Below are 20,841 nucleotides of genomic sequence, written 5' to 3'. Positions count from 1 at the left end.
GTGGCCCCCTTTAAGGGGGCAGACTCCACGGACCACGTGACTGGCTCTGGGTCAATCGCGCAGGAGCACGAGAAGACGGGCCAATGAAGAGTTTGCGGGGCTCTGGGAGCAGGACCCCGGGAAGTGTAGACCAGGGAGCTGAAGCGTAAAGGGATGGTGTATAATGTTCTGTGCCAGATCTAACTGCCTTTGCCTTTCATCAATAAACCCCTTTGTTTATTATTACTGGAAACCTCCAGTGTGTGTCTCGAGCCGCCATAATTATGAACACTGGTAAATGGGTTCTGGCAAACCGTGTTTAAGCAGCAAGTCCGCATGACCATGACAGGCAGTGAGAATTCAAGGTGTTTTCTATCTTATGCACTTCTTACTACAAGATATGCATTTGATTTATGAATGCAGTTTTAACAGGTTATAACAATTATTACATACTTGCTCTCCTGTTGGTGAAGATAAGGGCTCTGAAACATTTTATCTAGGCGGCACTATATATTATTATTTTGGAGATAAGCTCACGGGATATTTGCTGATTAATTCTACATATGAGTCCCATTGAAGAAACTAGTCAGTTGGTTTTAATCTTTCAAAAGAACATTTTCACTAAAGAATGAAAGAGACCACATTGCTTGTGGATTATCCAATATTTTAAATGCATAGACATCAGTTCAGACAATGGTGGGACATCAGCATGCAGAATACTTGAATCAAAAAAAGGAAATGCTGGAAAAACTCAGGTCAGGGAGCATCTGTGGAGAGAGAGACAGACAGGGTTAACATTTTAAATCCATTTGACTTCTTCATAGAACCTGTAGAATACATATTTCTGAAGGTTATCAATCATTGTATTAGTACCAACCGTCATAGGTATTGCACCCGGAGGCATTAAACGTCTGTTAGTTGTTCCTATGCTACATCATCATTTTCTCTACATTTCACAACATTTCATTTTGTGATTAATTGCTACATGAAATTATTTAATTTTAATCAGCTGGAAGGCTGATTAGACCCATAACATTTTATTATAACCCGACTGTGGCCAGGTTGTAAATTTAAATAGCAATCACATGCTGCCATAGCCTTCACTAAATCAACTGTGTTATTCTTTTAATGACCTTTCACTGAGATGAAGGTAGCTGCTGCTGTCTTCTGCATGGTCCTCTTCATTAATGAGCTGTGACCAGCTCCCCATGCTATCATCACTGGTACTCAAACTGCATGGAATCTCATCAGCTGTGGCCTTCTCTGCTGCTACTGGATTCTTCATAGTGCTGATTGGGAGATAACAAGAAGAGAAAATTAATTAATTGATGCGCTACCGAATGGTTATTTTATATATTTTCCCCTTGTTCCCACTCCCCCCCCCCCCCCCAACAAACCAATCATTCCCGGGAAAATGAAAATGGTTCAGCAAAGCTAATGAAACACATACTAGCTGCCAGGAGGTGTTCAATATCTTATGGAGCTAATTATTTTTTGCTTTGCCGATTAGATTTCTCCTTCATATACCTTTGGCACAGTGCAGGAATTCACCATGTGAAACGTCATGAGATCTCTGAAGTCTTTTCTTGAGCAGAGTCTGCTGAGCTCACTGGTGAGGTCAGACAGTTTTGTGTGTTATGGAGGCAACTTTCCAATGTTACAGGTTTTGTTTTGTTGACAGGGTTTCCATCAGAGAATTCCGGATACAGATGCACAATGTTAAATGGTTGGCAAGACATAAGCAGTGCCTATTTCTGATGGACAAGGCTCCTCAATACAAGCATAGTGTCAGGAAATGATGACTTTGTTGTAAAACAATCCAATGTCCTGCCATTTTGTTTGCTGATTGCACTAATGTTGTGGATGCTGCAAGGGGAATCCAAGGTTAGCTTCCATGTTCTAATTACAACTCAGAAGTAGAACCAGTGACTGGGACAATAAATTGCAATTAGCCATGGGTTGGGAGCTGAGCAGCTGTCATACAGACGGGCTGATTTTCACTTTCGGCAGATGTGGAAAACTGATAGCGTAGTTTGGTGCCCCATATGCATTTTTCCTTACATTGAAGTCAATGGAAAAGTGGGTTGTATACCAGGCAAGTAATCAATTAGGATTAGCGCTTTATCACTGAAACTAAAAGCTAGTAAAAATGCCCTCAAGGTTCCATGAGTTTTAATTGTGGGAGTCAATATGAACGTTCACCACTGTCGTCTCCACAGATATTTACACTTTGAAACTTAATACCTCAATATCGTTGTGGTTGATGTACCATCAATTGAACGCGAGACGAGTTGCTGGACAAAAGTATGGCTTTAATCAGCTAGATGTTAGCCCTGCGGTCGATTACAGTATAAGGACGACCGGCGGGCGTACTCGGTATTTATACCCCACCCTGGAGGCGGGGTTAACTCAGCCTCTCGACCAATCGGGGAGCCGTCACATGACTGGTCTCAACCAACCGGTCGAGAGGCACATGACCAACCAGGGCCAATGGTAAGCTGGTGTTCTGCACCAATGGCAGGCAGCTATGCTAATCATACCATCACATTCACCCCTTGCGGAGAAAGAAGCCGAGGGCGGGGGGTGTCAATGAGAGCTGGGGGGGGGGGGGGGAGAACTGGTGGTATGAGTAGTAAGGCTTGGCTTGGCTTCTCACTGGCCCAGACATTTAACAACAGTCCATAGTGTCCATACAAGGTCCATGGTGGTGTTGAGAGTTAAATGGACTCAATCAGCCTTTTCGTTGCCCGTGACATCCTGGCAGACCGCCGCAGTGGAGTTGGTGACATTGGTTCAGCCGATGGTGGTGGTTCAGCTGATGTCCTGGACTCCGGGAGCGATGGTCCTTGAACTGTCTCCGTAACCCGGGCTGGTGGTGGAGACGCCATGGATGGGGGAGGGGTGGCCTGGGGGGGGGCGCTGGGGGAAAAAGAACAGGGGGGGTCTGTGGGGGGGAGGGCCGCACGCCGGCAGGTGCCAGGTCCCGGAGGGAGACCGTGTCCTGCCGACCGTCGGGGTACTCCACGTACGCATACTGCGGGTTAGCGTGGAATAACTGGACTTGTTCCACCAACGGGTCGGACTTGTGCACCCGCACATGCTTCCGGAGCAAGATGGGTCCGGGGGCGGCCAGCCACGTCGGGAGAGGGGATTCGGAGGACGACTTCCTGGGGAAAACAAGAAGACGTTCATGAGGTGTCTGATTTGTTGTGGTACAGAGGAGGGAGCGGATAGAATGTAGGGCATCGGGGATAACCTCTTGCCATCGGGAAATAGGGAGATCTCTGGACCGGAGGGTAGCATTCTCCCGCTCGACCTGCCCGTTACCCCGAGGGTTATAGCTGGTCGTCCTGCTAGAGGCAATGCCCCTGTTGAGCAGGAATTGACACAGCTCATCGCTCATAAAGGAGGAACCCCGATAAGGGTTCGCTATGTATCGCTATGTATGTACGCGGGGTAGCCGAACAGGGAGAAGATGGAGAGGAGGGCCTTAATGACGGTCGATGTGGTCATGTCGAGGCAGGGAATGGCGAAGGGGAAGCGGGCGTATTCATCGATCACCGTCAGGAAGTAAATTTTGCGGTTGCTAGAGGGAAGGGGCCCCTTGAAGTCAATGCTGAGACGTTCGAAGGGGCGGGATGCTTTGATCAGATGCGCGCGCTCGGGGCTGTATAAGTGCGGTTTGCACTCTGCGCAGATGTGGCAGTCACGGGTTACTGTCCTGACTTCCTCGATGGAGTAGGGCAGGTTGCGGGTCTTTATGAAATGATAGAAACGGGTCATCCCTGGATGGCAGAGGTCCATGTGGAGGGAGCGGAGGTGGTCTATCTGCGCGCTGGCGCAGGTACCGCGGGACAGGGCATCAGGAGGCTCATTGAGCTTCCCAGGACGATACAAGATATCGTAGTTGTATGTGGACAACTCGATCCGCCACCGCAAGATCTTGTCGTTCTTAATCTTGCCCCTCTGTGCATTATCGAACATGAAGGCCACTGACTGTTGGTCTGTGAGGAGGGTAAACTTCCTGCCGGCCAAATAGTGCCTCCAATGTCGCACAGCTTCGACTATGGCCTGGGCTTCCTTTTCCACTGAGGCGTGGCGGAGTTCGGAAGCCTGGAGGGTTCTGGAGAAGAAGGCCACGGGTCTGCCCGCTTGGTTCAGGGTGGCAGCCAGAGCTACTTCTGATGCGTCGCTCTCAACCTGGAAGGGGAGGGACTCGTCGATGGCACACATCGTGGCCTTTGCGATGTCCGCTTTGATGCGGCTAAAGGCCTGGCAGGCCTCTGACGACGGCGGGAAGGTCGTGGACTGAATGAGGGGACGGGCCTTGTCGGCGTAATTGGGAACCCATTGGGCGTAGTAAGCGAAGAAACCCAGGCAGCGTTTAAGGGATTTGAGGGTATTGGGGAGAGGGGGCGCATGCGTTCGGGGTCAGGGCCTATCACTCCGTTACGCACTACGTAGCCGAGGATGGCTAGATGGTCGGTGGTAAACACGCACTTATCCTTATTGTAAGTTAGGTTAAGGAGTTTTGCGGTTTGGAGGAATTTTCGGAGGTTGATGTCATGGTCCTGCTGGTCGTGGCCGCAGATGGTGACATTATCGAGGTACGGGAAGGTAGCCCGTAATCTGTACTTGTCGACCATTCGGTCCATCTCCCGTTGGAAGACCGAGACCCCATTTGTGACACCGAATGGAACCCTGAGGAAGTGGTAGAGGCGCCCATCAGCCTCGAACGCAGTGTACTTGTGGTCACTCGCACGGATGGGGTTGCTGGTGATAAGCGGACTTGAGGTCCACTGTGGAGAAGACTTTGTATTTCGCAATCTCGTTTACCATGGCGGAAATACGGGGGAGAGGATACGCGTCCAGTTGCGTAAACCGGTTGATGGTCTGGCTGTAGTCGATGACCATCCGGTTTTTCTCCCCAGTCCGGACCACCAGCACTTGGGCTCGCCAGGGACTGTTGCTGGCCTCGATGACCCCTTCCTTCAGCGACCTCTGGACCTCGGACCTGATGAAGGTCCGGTCCTGGGCACTGTACTTTCTGCTCCGTGTCGCGACGGGTTTGCAATCGGGGGTGAGATTAGCAAACAAGGAGGGGGGGTCCACTTTGAGGGACGCAAGGCTGCAGACAGTGAGGCGGGGTATAGGGCCGCCGAATAGGAAGGTCAAGCTCTGCAGGTTGCACTGGAAGTCCAGTCCTAGGAGTTCCGGTGCGCAAAGGTCGGGGAGGATAAGGAGTTTATAATTTTTAAAAACCTTCTATTGGACCGTGAGGTCCGCGATGCAGCACCCGGTGATGCGGACGGAGTGCGAACCTGAGACTAACCCGATTTTGTGTTTTACAGGGTGGACAGGGAGCGCGTAGCGTCTTACCGTGGCAGGGTGTACGAAGCTTTCCGTGCTCCCGGAGTCCAGCAGGCAGCACGTCTCGTGCCCGTTGAGGTGGATTAGCGTCATCGTCTTGGCGAGCGTGCGTGGACGTGACTGGTCGAGCTGAATGGCCGCGAGCCATGGAAAAGATCCATCGTCGTAGTCGTCGTCGGCCGAGTAGGTGCTGGTAGGACCTTGTGTGCCAGTCCAGGATGGCGGCACCCAGGATCCGCACGTAGAGTCGGGGCCCCAAGATGACGGCGCCCAGGACCCGCACGTGGAGTCGGGGCCCCAAGATGGCGGCACCCAGGACCCGCACGTGGCGTCCGGGGCCCAAGATGGCGGCGCCCGCAGGACCCTCGTGATTGCTGGGGGCGGGGTTAGCGGTGCCGGCGGGCCGATCGGAGCGGCTGAGCGGGGGCAGAAAGGCGCGCAGGCCGGGCGCAGGGTCCCAGGGGTGGGGGGGGGGGGAGAGATTGGCGCGGTGCGCTGGAAGGGCCCGGAAGGGCCCGGAGGAGGAGGAGAGGCACGCAGGCTGGGCGCAGGGGCCCGGGGGAGAGATTGGCGTGGTGCGCTGGAAGGGCCCGGAGGAGGAGATCCCTGGTCGCTGCGCGGCACAGCAGCGACCGATTTGGCCTGGCAGACTGACGAAAAATGGCCCTTCTTCCCGCAGCTCTTACAAAGGGCAGAACGGGCCGTGAGGTGCAGGCGAGAGTATTTGGCGAACCCACAGAAATAGTAGCGGGGCCCCGCGGACTTGTCGGGACGTCCCGCAGCGCAGGCCTGAGGGGGGTCGGGAGCGGCAGATGGCGGTGGGGAAGCGTGCCAGGAGGCCCAGGGTGCTGCAGTGCGGCTGGGGATGTAGGCGCGGCGTTTAAGTTTGCGACCTTCAGGGAGGTGGAGAGAGTCCGTGCCTCAGTTAGGCTGAGGTTGTCTTTTTCCAGCATCCGCTGGCGGATAGCGGCGGACTGCATCCCAGCCACGTAAGCATCTCTGATCAAAAGTTCCATGTGCTCAGTGGCTGAAACTTGGAGGCAGCTGCAATTCCTCCCCAGGACAGCGAGGGCCTGGTAAAAATCGTCTAAGGACTCACCGGGGAACTGTTGTCTGGTAGCCAGCAGATGTCGGGCGAACACTCGGTTTACCGACTTAAGAAACTGTCCTTTCAGCTTATCCATGGCCGCGTTGTACTCTTTTTCTTCCCCTATCATCGCGTAGGCCGCCATGCCCATGCTGGAATGGAGAATATGAAGCTTCTGTGCCATGGTGGGGGGGCTGCTTGCGGTCGCCAGGTAGCCATCGAAACACGACAACCAATGTTTCAAGATTTCCGATGCGTTCTGTGTTTGCGGGCTGATGCGGAGGCATTAGGGCTTGATCCGGAGATCTATCTTCAAATTTCTAGCTGATTAAATTGATGTACCATCAATTGAACGCGAGATGAGTTGCTGAACAAAAGTATGGCTTTAATTAGCTAGATGTTAGCCCTGCGGTCGATTACAGTATAAGGACGACCGCCGGGCGTACTGGGTATTTATATCCCGCCCTGGAGGCGGGGTTATACCCCGCCTTAACTCAGCCTCTCGACCAATCGGGGTGCCGTCACATGACTGGTCTCAACCAACCGGTCGAGAGGCACATGACCGACCAGGGCCAATGGTAAGCCGGTGTTCTGCACCAATGGCAGGCAGCTATGCTAATCATACCACCACAGTGGTCAACCATCAAAATCACCTCTTTTAATCTGTATTTTTACCTTGGAGACTCGCATTTTCACGGGAGCAGAAGGAGATTTGTACAAGGTTGAATTCCCATCCCAATGGCCTCTTAAAAGTGAAGTGAGTTTTCTGACTGCCCATTCAACTTTCACCAACAAATCCTTATTAGTTTTGTAAGGGCAGGTTTCAACTGGTAAAGCCACTGTTTAATCAGTTTACTGCTGGAGGGCAGGAAGGAAGGTCTGTGGTGCTGCAACATTTGAAAGATTTCAGCTGATTCAAAGGCAGGGTATGTTCTTTGGCAGGGACCAGCATTTAACAGTAATGAGTAAGGCGCACTGGGAAGGACGATCAGCAGCAGGAAGCCATCCCAGTTTTATTAATGCTTTTCAGGCTGTCTTGGGAGAAATTGGTTCCAGGAGAAAAGATATCTTGGAAACGGAGGCAGGGAGAGACTGTCCCAGGTTGTACCGACTGAGGTGGCAGAAGCTGCAAGTGCATCCCTCCCACACCCACTCCCAAAACTGCCGCATTGTGCAAGAAAGGCTTAACAACCTCACGGACATAAGCAGGTGAATTTTTCAGCAGTTGTAATTAGGTTCAAAGGTAAGCTTGTCTAGTAAAATACTGGAAATACACATTCGGAAATTTGCATGGGGCTCTCCCACATGCAATGAAACATTCCTACAGGAATGCAAGTTGTTACTGCATTACAGTAGCTCAGTTCACAGCAAATTATTAGGCCTAATGAGCTTTGGACCTATCAAAGATCGGGAAAGTGGGTCGCTAAACTGAAATTTGTTGAATTTTTTCATTTTGTCGTAATTCTAAGGCCTAAATCCACAGCACACGTTTTGCTACTGTAAGTTGAGGTAAGCCTTCTTTTGACAATAAAGATTATTTTTAAAAACTGTCATTCATATTCTTGTGATAGTCCTGATGAGTGCAAAATGAAAAACTTCGACAAAGTGTCTTTCGTCAGCAATACTCAAGTTTTAAAGATGATTAACTGGTTTCATTCACGTTTTTTGGGGCAAATTAGTTATTTTTTCCCTTATTGAGTATGGAATTAGTTGCAATGTAATTTTTGTTTTCAAATGTATGATTTAAACAAATCACATTCCTTTATTTAGTCTCGGGGCTTTTCCTGCTAATCATGAACTTTTCTCCCATTGTGTTATATTTCCTGTTTCTTCTGTTAAATGTCAATTGTCAATCTTTCTCCTTATTACTCGATGACATATCGTGGTATTCACAATGAATAGCCTCTGTGCTAAACTAGGGGCTGGTTTAAACAGTGTTAACAGTGGGTTAAACAGCGGGCTTGTAATGCAGAACAAGGCCAGCAGCACGGGTTCAATTCCCAAACAGGCGCCGGAATGTGGTGACTGGGGTCTTTTCACAGTAACTTCATTGAAGCCTACTTGTGACAATAAGTGATTATTATTATTATGAAGAACTGGGTGCTTATTACTATCAGCTGACAGACTGGAGTTAATGGTGGTAATAATGATAAAACTGTTAGTTTTCACTGTCATAATTCCACCAAAACAAATTGCAGCTTTAGGAGTCTGCATACTAAAACTAAGAGTTGCTCTGGGAGTATCCCATGCACCGAGTAATCCGGAGGTTGATATCACTGAATCTATACTTCACCAGAGTGTGTGCTCTTGAGGTCCCACCTACCCCCCCTGCCCCCCCCCCCCCCCCCCCACTCCCCCAGCCTCCCAGACTGCAATCCACCAGCAAGTCAATGAATTAACAAGGACTTCCATTTTATGTTGCCAATCTCACTGTAAAAACCCTTGAAAACATTACACCTCGTTAAGTGAAGTATAATAGGGTTTTTAATATCGTAATAAGTTTATAAATACTGCTAAACACTCTAGGCCTGAAAAACTAATTTTATACTCGTACAATGTCAAATTGCTCCATCGTGATAAAAATTCCCATTTTAGCTTTTATTGAATCCAATTTATTTTGCTATCTGGAAATTAAAAAGTGAAGGGATTCAGCACTTTTAAAGCCTTGATTTGCTGTTTACTGTTGATGAGAATACTTCAATGGGATGGGGTGGGACGGTGGCACAGTGGTCAGCACTGCTGCCTCACAGCGCCACGTTCAAATCTGGCCTTGGGTGACTGTCTGTGTTTGTCTGTGTGGAGTTTGCACATTCTCCAAATGTCTGCGTGGGTTTCCTCCAGGTGCCCTGGTGCCCTCCCACAGTCCAAAGATATGCAGGTTAGGTGGATTGGCCATGCTAAATTGCCCCTCAGTATCCAGGGACGTGCAGGTTAGATGGGTTACGGGGATAAGGTGGGGGAGTGGGCCTAGGTAGAGTGCTCTTTCAGAGAATCAGTACAGACTCAATGGGCCAAATGGCCTCCTTCTGCACTGTACGAATTCTATCATGATTAACTGCTTGCACTGCTTTGACTGGATGACTGGGGATCCCCTTGCCTTGGAGCCAAATTTAAACTGCCATCATGAATCAGGAAGTCAATGACTCCGAGATCTCTGGACCTTTCTAAGCAATTTCCTTTAAGGTCATTGGTGAATGTTGTTGCTGCAGTGCTAACCACAAAATTGCCCTGCCCAAAATCTACAGTTGATCAGAAGAAGAAACACTTTATTAAATAATACAATCCATAGTACTGCTTTAAGACCAATACATGTTTATTCACCAGCTCAAGTAGTCAGAGGTTTTCGGTTACCTGTCTGCCAACCACCATGAAATTGACAATAGATACTGAACATGTACAGAGGGATATTTTGACAGTTTAAGCATGTGTATTGCCAATCTAGTCAAGTGACTGGTGCATTCAGAGATACAGATCAGGTCAAATCCAGTTGTCATCAAATTAACTCAAAGTTGTTTTAAGATAGTCAGTGTAATATGTCGAACACATTTCGGGATCTTCTGCTGTTTTTCCACGAGGAAAAATAGTTACTTTAAGCCCTCAACACTGCATTTATTCAATTTGAAAGAGAAACAAGTATGGCTGATAATCAATTTAAGTAGAAATGAAAGAACGTTTGATGATTCTTTATTGACTGTATATAATCAACAATCCATTAGGTTATCTCAGTGGTTGATGCACAGCTCACGATCATTGTGTTTTAAAGTTGATCAATTTTCATTGCTATGAACAGAGAGGTAGACAGGGCTACAGACAAGCAGAAAGACTTTGGAAATAATGCTGCATTGAAAAACTGAACTTTTAAAATATAAATCTTCGAAGTAGCGATGTCGAAAACAATATTTCAAGATGGTTATGTGGTGATATGCATCACTGTAACTACACAAGGGGTTAATGTAAATACACGTAGACTAGCTAGACACTAGAGGGAGCACCAGAGACATGACACACAGACATTCAACCAATAGGTCAGTAAGATGTGAAAGTCCCTAGTCGTCACATTCCGGCGCCTGTCCGGGGAGGCTGGTACGTGAGTACACAGGGTTGATTTGAAACACATCACACCCACCACGTGGATTGTAGCAGACTGATTAGATAGTCTGAGTAGCTATAGCAGGATTAACAGGAGAGTCGAATCCAAGTAGGAGAATCATTAACAGTTTAATAAATGTGTTAAAGCTATCTCCAAGTCTGAAACCTTCCTTTGTCAGACTGTACATCAAGGAAGCAGCTTATGCTACGTCAAAAGCATAACAAAACATGGTACCCAGCAGTGACCTGTTTAAATCCATATAGTTACAACTCAGCAAACAGTGACAACCAGCAACAGCAGCCAGGCAAGATAATTTTCTAGATTCCGGTTCCACAGCAGCTCAGGTACCACGGCAATCTCAGTGAAAACTAGTGTGCGTTCAGGCAGAGATTCGAGATCTACCTGTAGCGTCCGACCTAGATGGCGTGGCGGATGCAGAGAAAATAAAGCTTCTACTTACCATCACGGGTCCAGAAACAGCTGAAATTTTCCAGACCTTCAAATACTCAAAGGGGCAAAACAAGAGAGACTTCCAGGCAGTCCTGGACAAATTCCAAGAATTCTGCAAGGAACATACAAGAAAAAACAGTAAAAGAGGCGCCAAAACTCACCACGAGGCGAAGGTAGACTTTCCATTGAAGGAATCTGCAGTTTTGATTGGCAGCCATCTTGGAAAAGGTGCCACACATGCGCAGTTGCGCGAAGATAGCACAGAGCGGGTAGATCCGTTTGCGCATGCGCGAGTAGCCGTGCATGCGCAATTGCGAAAAAGGCCCCAAGTAAAGGAACAGCGATATGTGCATGCGCAATTGCTTCCTACGACCTACGTCACACGCTTTGTGATGTCAGAGGCCCCGGACTATGCCCACTTAAAGGGGAAGTGTCCCAAAACACGAAAAAAAATTAAAGCCGTAAAACCCGATTCTTTCACCAGGAACGACAGCACAATGCCTGAAATTAGACCAGTAGCTGAAATTCAACCAGACCGCAGAACCCTGCAACAAGCAGTTAGCACCGCCCAAAGACATGATACAGTCCTTGAAGACTATGATTCAGACCTTGAATTCTTCTTTGGACATCGCGAGCCCAATGCCAGCTCCGACACAAACGTGCTGATATGGTCCCAGAAGACAACGACTCAGACGAAGATTTCACCTTGGGAGGTGGCTGCCCCAGTTCCAAATCCGAACCGCAACTAGACGTGTTGTACATTGAAGACTCCGACGACAAGTTCTTCGAATTGGGGAATCTTCAGCCCAGCATATATGACATCCCGACTAGTGAGTGCAGGATTATGCTGCGGCCTGATGCCAAGAGACAGAGAGCGGCACAAGCCCACAGAGAACGGCCTGCTGCCACACAGAGGGTGGTCCACGCTCCGCAAAGGGTACCCGACTCCACACAGAGGGTGATCCACGCACCACGGAGGGTCCCAGCCTCCACACAGAAAGCGATGAAAGACTCCACAGCGAGATAACTGCACGTCTCCACACAAGAAGTGACTCCAGTAACACAAGCCTCCACAGCGAGCTCGTGGACAGCCTCCACGATAGAACAAGACCATGAGGGTCTAGCAACCTCCTCTGAGCAACCAGCAGCAGACGATGCACGTCGACCACGTTCACGTGAACAATAGAAAGACTATGACAGTCTACCACGCTCAAGTGCACAACAAGAAGACTATGACAGTCTACCACGCTCCAGTGAACAAGAAGAAGACTGTGACAGTCTACCCAGCTCAAGTGAACAACAAGAAGACGCAGAGGCTCTACCCACTGTATGTGAGAAAAGTGACGACAGCATCCCACTTCCCATACAAGATGTGCAACGTGACAGACCTCAGCTAGTGTGTACAGAGGCACTCGAAAATCACAATGAGACTACTGGTGACTCCGGTGACACCACGTTACATCAAACCTCATTCGCTCGAGCCTCTCCGCAAGCAAATGCATTCCTGAACGTTTGACTCCGGACGTGGAGCATCAAGAAACCTCAGAAGATGCAAGTGAACCTGAAATGACTCCGGACGGGGAGCATCAAAAACCTCAGCCGACTCAAGTGAACCTGAAATGATTCCGGACGGGGAGTGGCAAGAAACCAAAGCTGATTCAGGTGAACCAGAAAGGACTCCAGACGGGGAGCATCGACAAGCCAAAGCTGATTCAAGGAAGCCGGACATGACTCCAGACGGGGAGCGCCGCGGACTCAGTGACGGCACGCTCAAGGAAACAGAAGATGCCACAAAGGATGCTGACACGAGTAACTGTGTGAAGGACAGAGTGTGGTCCATGAGCGCAACAAACACAACGCCACTGGAACTATGGCTGGTACGACATGGTACAACTCTGAAAATATGGGACACTGTTACTGCTCAGCTCAGTACAATGACATACCATGGCAGAACGACACAGATTGCATACATCGCTACCACAAGCATCGGAAGAAAAAAGACTGCAGATCAGACAACGAAGTGATGTGACCACTTCTTGGTTCCTTGCCACCATCAACATCACCACCTCACCAACCAAACAAGAAAGACACACGACCATCATAATCAATGAATTTTGGACTCATGCATATGATTTGGACTTATTGTTTAATGATCACAATCATCATAACTTGTACACAGCATCACTTATCTACCTGTTTTTGTTCAATTTTCTTTAACACTGTACAGAAAATATGTAACGCGAAAAAAGTGGGAATGTGTGATATGTAGACTAGCTAGACACTAGAAGGAGCACCAGAGACATGACACACAGACATTCAACCAATAGGTCAGTAAGATAGCACACAACGATGGGCATTCACGACACACACAGAGGTGACACTACTACAGGAAGGCATTACCAATCCATATAAAAGGACACAGCACACATGATCTTCCTCTTTCCGGTGGAGACACTCAGTGAGTACACAGGGTTGATTTGAAGCACATCACACCCACCACGTGGATTGTAGCAGACTGGTTTGTCAGTCTAAGTAGCTATAGCAGGATTAACAGGAGAGCCGAATCCAAGTAGGAGAATTGTTAACAGTTTAATAGATGTGTAAAGCTATCTCCAAGTCTGAACCTTCCTTTGTCAGAGTGCACATCAAGGAAGCAGCTTATACTACGTCAAGAGCATAACAAACAGGTTACAGTGGGTTTTGGGTGGCAGCGAAGATGTGGAAGTTGGATATATTATTGAAGTCAAATAGTAATAAATAATTCACTGACGTAGGGAAAGGTAGTTAGTTTATTTACTATTTTTATAATCTTATGAACAACGAATTGTACAGATTAACTAAGTGAACTTCATAACCCCAAATATCCACGGCTTCTTCAATAAACCAGTTTAACGATTCAAATCAAGATCCATCTCCCTTAGTGTTTACATACTCTGTTTTGAGAGAAACCAATGGATAAAAGGTGAAGAAAAACATGTATATACAGTCCAGGTCACATGGCGATGGTAAGGTAACATTCATGGGTTATTTTATTGTGCAAATACAATATAGGGTGGTGGAATTCAACTTCCATAAATGTAAAATACACATGAGGCTGATTCCAAGAAGGTATCTGTGTTGATCAAGAACATTTAGGGTTAATAAGTTGACTGGAAATAGTTTTTGCACAGAACAATAGCATTTAATCAGCAATAAAAGTTTACATTCCTTTTGCATGTCTAATGCTAGTAAGATGCCTCTGGAAATGAAACAGACCAGACTTTAATTATCTAGTTATCTCGTGATTACCTGGAATAGCCATATAGCAAGAATGACTCTCGTTTGAAATGGTTAATACCCACATGTGGAAACTCCTTTTCCCCTAACAGCAAGGTCTTTGACCTTCAGTGGTGCTGTTAGTGATGATCCTCCCTGAGTGACAACTCAGATTGGTTTGTGTCAACTATGATCAGAAATTCAAGATTGCACTTGTTATCTTCATTAAGAGGAAGAATATCCTTGAGGGGTAGTCCATGAAATGGAAACCAATCAAATGAATTCAGTGAAAAACTATTCTATGCCAAGGATGGACTCTGAAGGATTGGAACATTTCTCCAGAATTAAAGAGTGTTAACACTGAAGGTTTCTGTATATTATGCCTTCCACCAACATCCTAACTGACCATTATGTTATGGCTCCTTGGAGGACAGCTCAAGACTTACCACTGCAGCAACTCCTTTCATATGGTTTGTTAGAACTGAAAACCTTCTGTGTCAAGGTCTAGAAGTAAACCTTCATCATACTATCACATTGTACAACACAATTAGCTGTCATCCTTACTTCATTGGTAGCACCCTTGGCACGGAGCTGAGCCAGAAAGTTGTGGGTTCAAGTCCTAGTGCAGAGATGAGCAATAACCAAGGTTGGTATTCCAGCCCAGTGCTTAGGGGATGCCACATAGTCAAAGGTGCCTGTGAGCTGTTAAACCAAGACCCTCCCTCTCAAGAGGGCACAAAAGATCCCTTGGCATGAGTTGAAAATGGGCAGGGAAGTCCTTCGGTTGTCCTGTCCAATATTTATTCCCCAACCAACATTGCAAAACAAAAAAGACTATCTGGTCATGCATCTGACTTCCGTTGTGTGATCTAATTAGCTGCTGTATTTCCCTACATTACAACAGTGACTTAATTGATGTGCAAAACACTTTGGGATAAGGGATTCCTGAGGTTTTGAAAAGTATTAAATAAATGCAAATGCTTTCCCTTTTCACAGTTGCAAGACATCTCAATGTGCTATCATAGTGACTGAAATATTTAAAGGTCTTACAAAAAAACATTTGCCACACACTGACATGCAGCTTCTAGCTGGCATGATGATATGTTGCTGATTGTTGTCCTGATTCCAGGATTACTACCAGCTCTTATTGCTCACTAGATTGGAGGACACTTGTATAACAGAAGCAGAGATCCAACATGCCTTACAAAAGAACATTTCTCATTTTGGTTTCTCTTTAGAATGATTTTAGACAGTAAGAAGAATGTGCTTTAAATTTGTCTTCAGTTAGCTGCGGTAAAGACAGCCGCCATGTCAATGGGGGCAGTGGGGGGAGAAACACAAGAGAACCTGCATAATGATGCTATTAGTCTCATGGAGAGGGGTGAGCCAGTGTTTGGAGCTACAGTTTGATTGAAAAACAGCCTGCACTTGAAAGGGAGTTAATTCAAAGCAAATCTGTGGAAACATGATGATTTCAGTGGGAGAGTGGTCAATCTATGGCACAAACTCCCGAGAGATATAGTGGAAGCAGAAAGCCTTGATTCATTCAAATGCAAATTAAATAAATTCCTTTGAGAAAATATTTTGGGATGTAGCATGTGAGTAATTTAAGGTATGGGCCGGGATTCTCCCCTAACCGGCGGGGCAGGGGGTCCCGGCGGGATGGAGTGGCCGCCCCAAAGGTGCGGATTTCCCTGCACCTTTAGGGGCCAACCTTGAGGGGCTAGGCCCGCGCCGGAGTGGTTGGCGCCCCGCCGGTCGGCGGGAAAGGTCTTTGGCGCCACGGCAGCCGGGGCCAAAGGGTCTTCGGCGGCCGGCGGAAGTTCGCGCATGCGCCGGAGCGTCAGCGACTGCTGACGTCATCCCCGCGCATCCGCAGGGGAGGGGGTCTCTTCCGCGTCAGCCATCGTGGAGGCTATGGCCAACGCGGAAGGAAAAGAGTGCCCCTACGGCACAGGCCCGCCCGCCGATTGGTGGGCCCCGATCGCGGGCCAGGCCACCTAGGGGCCAGATCACCCCGCGCCCCCTCCAGGACCCCGGAGCCCGCCCCCGCCGCCTGGTCCCGCCGGTAAGGGAGGTGTTTAAATTCACGCTGGCGGGACCGGCATTACAGCAGCGGGACTTCGGCCCATTGCGGGCCGGAGAATTGCCGGGGGGGGGAAGGCCCGCCGACAGGCGCGGCGCGATTCCCACCCCCGCCGAATCTCTGGTGCCGGAGACTTCGGGAGACGGCGGGGGCGGGATTCACGCCGCCCCCCAGCGATTCTCCGACCCGGCGGATTCAGTGATCATGCTGCACCCAGCGTTGATTCATGCATGCCGGATGAATCCCGGGAGTGCCGCACATCGGGATCCTCGCCAGGTGCCATTGTTTTATAACAGCATAAAAAAACTCGAGTTTAAATTCTGTTACCGGCACAATTTGCGCTGATACAGAAAAGACAGCAACAGTCATCTCCTTATCTGTCATTTACCTGCTGGTTGTTATAGAACTAGACTCAGAATGTCCTTCAGAATCAACCTCAGGAAGTTTCCTTTCCAACAGTCTTTTTTCAGTTGATGCCTTTGTATTACAGGCCGTCTTTGTCTGAAGGCGGTCTTTGATCTCTTCTCTATGATCGTCCTCTATATGAATTAAAGGGACTTCCCTCGGGTTGTGGGACAACTTCATTTTCTTCGCGTCATGTGATGTGAAACCCTTTTTTTCAATCACCGTTTTTGTTTTCTCCAATTTGTGCCTAAAGGGTGCCTCACGATTTCTGTTTCTTGTCCCGGGGTCGTGGGGTACAGTTTCAATGGAATCTTGCCAGCTGCTGGTGGATAGCTTTTCCATCCTAACAGCATCCGCGACTACCCCGGGGACATATTGGTCAACCAGGGGCTGGGCTCCGCTTGGGAGCTGCTCGGCACTCTGACTGTCAGCGTCACCGCGGATGATTTTATTCTTCCTCATGAGGGCCTCAATAGAATTTGACCAAGTTTCACTTATCAGCATATCGGTGATATGGTCAGTTTTACACTTCCGATACAAACAAGAGTCTGTTAGAGATTTATAGAGATGGGTGGGCAATGCCGTGTCACCCATGTGCATATCCAATGTGTTCCTGCGATCATTTTGAGCAAAGCCATCGAGGGAGTTTGCTTTCATGGGAGGAGTTACCGATAATCTTTCCTCTGACGTTCGTCTGTTGGGCATTGAAGACTGCCTGAAACACATGACTGTTCGCCCAGCCGGCACGAGCAAATCGTTGCTGGTCTTGTTTTCTTTGCTTTCCTTATCTAACTCCTGGAGCATGTATCTGTAGAACTCCTCCGTTATGCTCTCAGTGCTGGATTGCTTTGAAAGACAGGATGTATTTACGCTAAGGTGCCCATTCTTCCTGCATGCCTGTTGGAGCGCTGCATTTAAAATATTGCTGGCATGCTTACCGGCATAGTAGTCCAGCAGCAAATCGAATCCCCACCCTTCATTCTCCATCTGATTCACCATAAAGTTGGAAAATTCGTCAGTGATACTCTCGCAGCTTGACTGCTTGGAGATGGAACTGGCCCTGCTTATTGGCTGGCCAAGCATAGTCATGGCGCCCAGGGCAGCCCAGGAACTGCTGGAATCTGGGTCCTCTTCCGGAATGCTTTCATAACTGGATGCCTTTCCCCTGCTCCACCTCTCACACAGCAACCGATTTCTTGTCATCGCCTGTCCTTGTTTCACCGAGTCTACCATGGCCAGTTCTGCCGAGTTTACTATTTTTGCGGCCACCTCATTGGCAAAGTGGCTTATTGGCTCTAAGGCATCGTCAAAGTTCAATGATTCATCGACCACTCTATTCATCAGCTTTTCCTTCAGTTCGGGTTGTTCTTGCGTTTTCCTTTTAATCTCACTAAGTCTGGGTGGCTTAAGTCTCTTTCCATTTGGAGCCATGGTTTGGGATTCTTTACTCCTCATGGCTACCCTGGATGAGGATGACTGTGGAACCATGAATCTTTCAGGATCTCCCAGCTTTCTTTTCCAAGGACAGAACCATGGCTGCTTAGCATTTGTATTTTCCAGACAAATGGCTGCCATCTCCGTTGCCATGGAAACAACCGTTTTCGATATCTGGTCAGCAAACCCATTTATTGACAGGTTTGTATCTGTTGACGGTACAACATGGAATGAAGATTTAGATGGACTTAAGGCATTTTGTGCATTTAGTGCAAGGAAGTTTGGTTCTTTCTCTGGCTGAGATTTGGTTCTCTGAAATTCCCTGGCTTCGGCAGGTGCGTTAGTATAACCACATGTCTGTGCTGGCACAACGCCACTAAACCCAGTATCTGTCTCATGAGTGCCAATGAAGAAATGTGAACTTGCTTCTTTGTCACACACTTTCTGCTGATGTTCTGGGAGAACATAATTGGCAATGGCAGCACTGGCAATCCTTGATCTCAGTTGGTCGGTCAAATTGTGCGCATTGTTTGAACAGTCACTGCCTCGCCTGTTGCAAAGCCACACTGAGTTCAGGTTAACCTGCTGCAAAAAGTCCGGTCCCTCAGATCTGTTTCTGTTTGAGATTGCAGAGTCCATCAGGTTCTCTTGAAAAGGGAGAACATCTATTGTCTGACCAAAGTCTTCAAAGCTGTCGTTGCCATGATAATTCTGTGTAACCCCACCCTTCTGCTTGATAATATTATCCAAATCATTCCAGTTGTATCCCTCATCTTCTTGGAAGACCACGGAAAGATCATTGTGCCTAACAACATCCTTGATTTTCTTGCAAGTGGAATATATTATGCTGAAGAGAGACTTATTTGCACTTTCAATAAATATGCTGGTTGGATTCACTTCTGAATGCTTTTCTTGTTCCTGATGTAATATTCCTACTTTTCCATTTGCTTCTTGGAAAGAATGCTGGAGAATTAGATTTGAAACATTCTGGGCAAAATCATCCCTTGACAATTCCTCCCACGGAGAGACTTTTGGACTTGTCATTGTTTCAATTAACTTTCTGTCCAAGGATTCCATAAGTTCACCGACACTTTTGTAACGGTCTGGTTTTGTAAGAACAGTGGCTGCTTCTTTGAGCAATACATCAGCAATGTTACCAGCAAATGTTTCTACACAGCTCCCAACACTCACGCTGCAGTGCAGGGTAATTGCAGCGGAAGTTTCAGCTGCAGATAGAAGACCGCTTGAAGTAGCCGAAAAACCAATGTCCGCTTCATCATTGAACCCTGCAATTCCTATGGCACTGGCCACCTGGGTCACGCCATAGAGAGCTGAAGAGAATGAGAAGTTCATTTCATGACATTCAGAATCATTGAATAACGTTTCCCCTTCATCATTTCTATTGCCAGATAAATTATCTGCATCACATAAAGCTCGGTCTAATTGCAGACTCTCTGCAACACAAGGGCTCGAAATAGTTCCTACAACACTGGCTGCACACACCAGTGCTAACTCCACCGAACCAGGAGGCAATCCACTTGACTCAGAACTCTTTTGTTCAACCACAGGTTCCTGATCGCAGGCTGGAGGTTCACTCAAAGGATCCAAGTCCAGGCGTGAGGCCATTGTTGGACTGAACGGTTCTTGCCATTCCGGAACATTCTCACAGTTGTCTGGACTTTGCACAATAACAATTTTGGGAAGGACATTCCAAGGACAAAAGAGATTTGTTGCATCCTCTTTCGTATTACTGGGTGAAAGGGCCTCCTGGTTCTCTGCTGAGATACTAACAGCAGCCTCTGTGGTAAAAGTAGGTTCTGACTGGGACAGTCTGATGAAGGCATCTTGCAAAACGGATTCTGCTAAGTTTGAAGCGTATTCGCCCTCCACATTCTGATTCTCCTCAGCGTCCTGTGCATGCAGGAACTCTGCTAGAGAGTTCCTCTGAAGGTGCTTACCAACACATTCCGTTGTGCAAGAGCTGTGTTCTTCCCCCACTCGATGTTTTGCTGAGACAATGCTTTGAAATGATTTGCAGATGGGTGTTTCTTCTTGAGTTTTTTCTTCTGGATTGTGCCTTCCAGTATCTCCTTCTCCAGAAACACAATTGCTTTCACAGGTAAGTGTCTGCACAGTATTTTCAGAGCTTTCCCCACCTGTGTGTTGGGATGCTGAATTATCCTCGGCATTGCATGTCCTTTGAAGAAATACATTTTCTTTGTTTTGTCGCATATGCAAGAGGGTCCTAGGCTTTCCTTTGGGCTTTTTAGTGTCTCTTGATGGGTCTGAATGATTGGTCCTCAGAGGATCTAGAGGAAACAAATCAAAATTTGAGTTCACAATACCTCTTTGATTAATACAGCATTCTTTGCCCCTTAATCGGCACTTTTATACAGAGATATAAATACTATGGTATTACACTGGGGCATTCACCAGGAGGGGGTTAACATGTTATCTGTTATTGAAATCTGTTGCAACTATGGCAATTTATGTACGAAAAAGAATAATGCTTTTATCTACACAATTTTTTCTTTCTTGTTCATCTGAGTCCTAAAAGTCAGCCACCAATGTTAAATGTGTCATTTTCAAAATGGCTTCCAACAATCCCTTTAATGTTGGCCACACTTTTTTGATTTCTGTAAGTACACGCCACATGCTCACAGACACAAAATGCGCCTGGTTCCA

General features: G+C 47.5%; 1 protein-coding gene across 9 annotated transcripts in view; it reads right to left on the bottom strand.

Annotated features, from left to right (window-relative positions):
- Nucleotides 1-20,841, bottom strand: part of LOC119975498 (SPHK1 interactor, AKAP domain containing) — a 545,083-nt gene that overhangs the window by 30,166 nt on the left and 494,076 nt on the right. For all 9 annotated transcript variants that reach the window (XM_038815238.1, XM_038815239.1, XM_038815243.1 and 6 more), the window contains 2 exons: nucleotides 16,706-20,465; nucleotides 1,113-1,268 (listed from right to left, as the gene is read on the bottom strand). In XM_038815238.1, the coding sequence (XP_038671166.1) occupies nucleotides 1,113-1,268; nucleotides 16,706-20,465 (3,916 nt within the window). The remainder of the gene's footprint in view (nucleotides 1-1,112; nucleotides 1,269-16,705; nucleotides 20,466-20,841) is intronic.

This window comes from Scyliorhinus canicula, chromosome 13 (assembly GCF_902713615.1).
Source record: "Scyliorhinus canicula chromosome 13, sScyCan1.1, whole genome shotgun sequence".
NCBI classification, from domain to species: Eukaryota; Metazoa; Chordata; class Chondrichthyes; order Carcharhiniformes; family Scyliorhinidae; genus Scyliorhinus; species Scyliorhinus canicula.
Note: the sequence above shows the minus strand (reverse complement) of the source record. Positions and strands in the feature narration are given on the sequence as shown.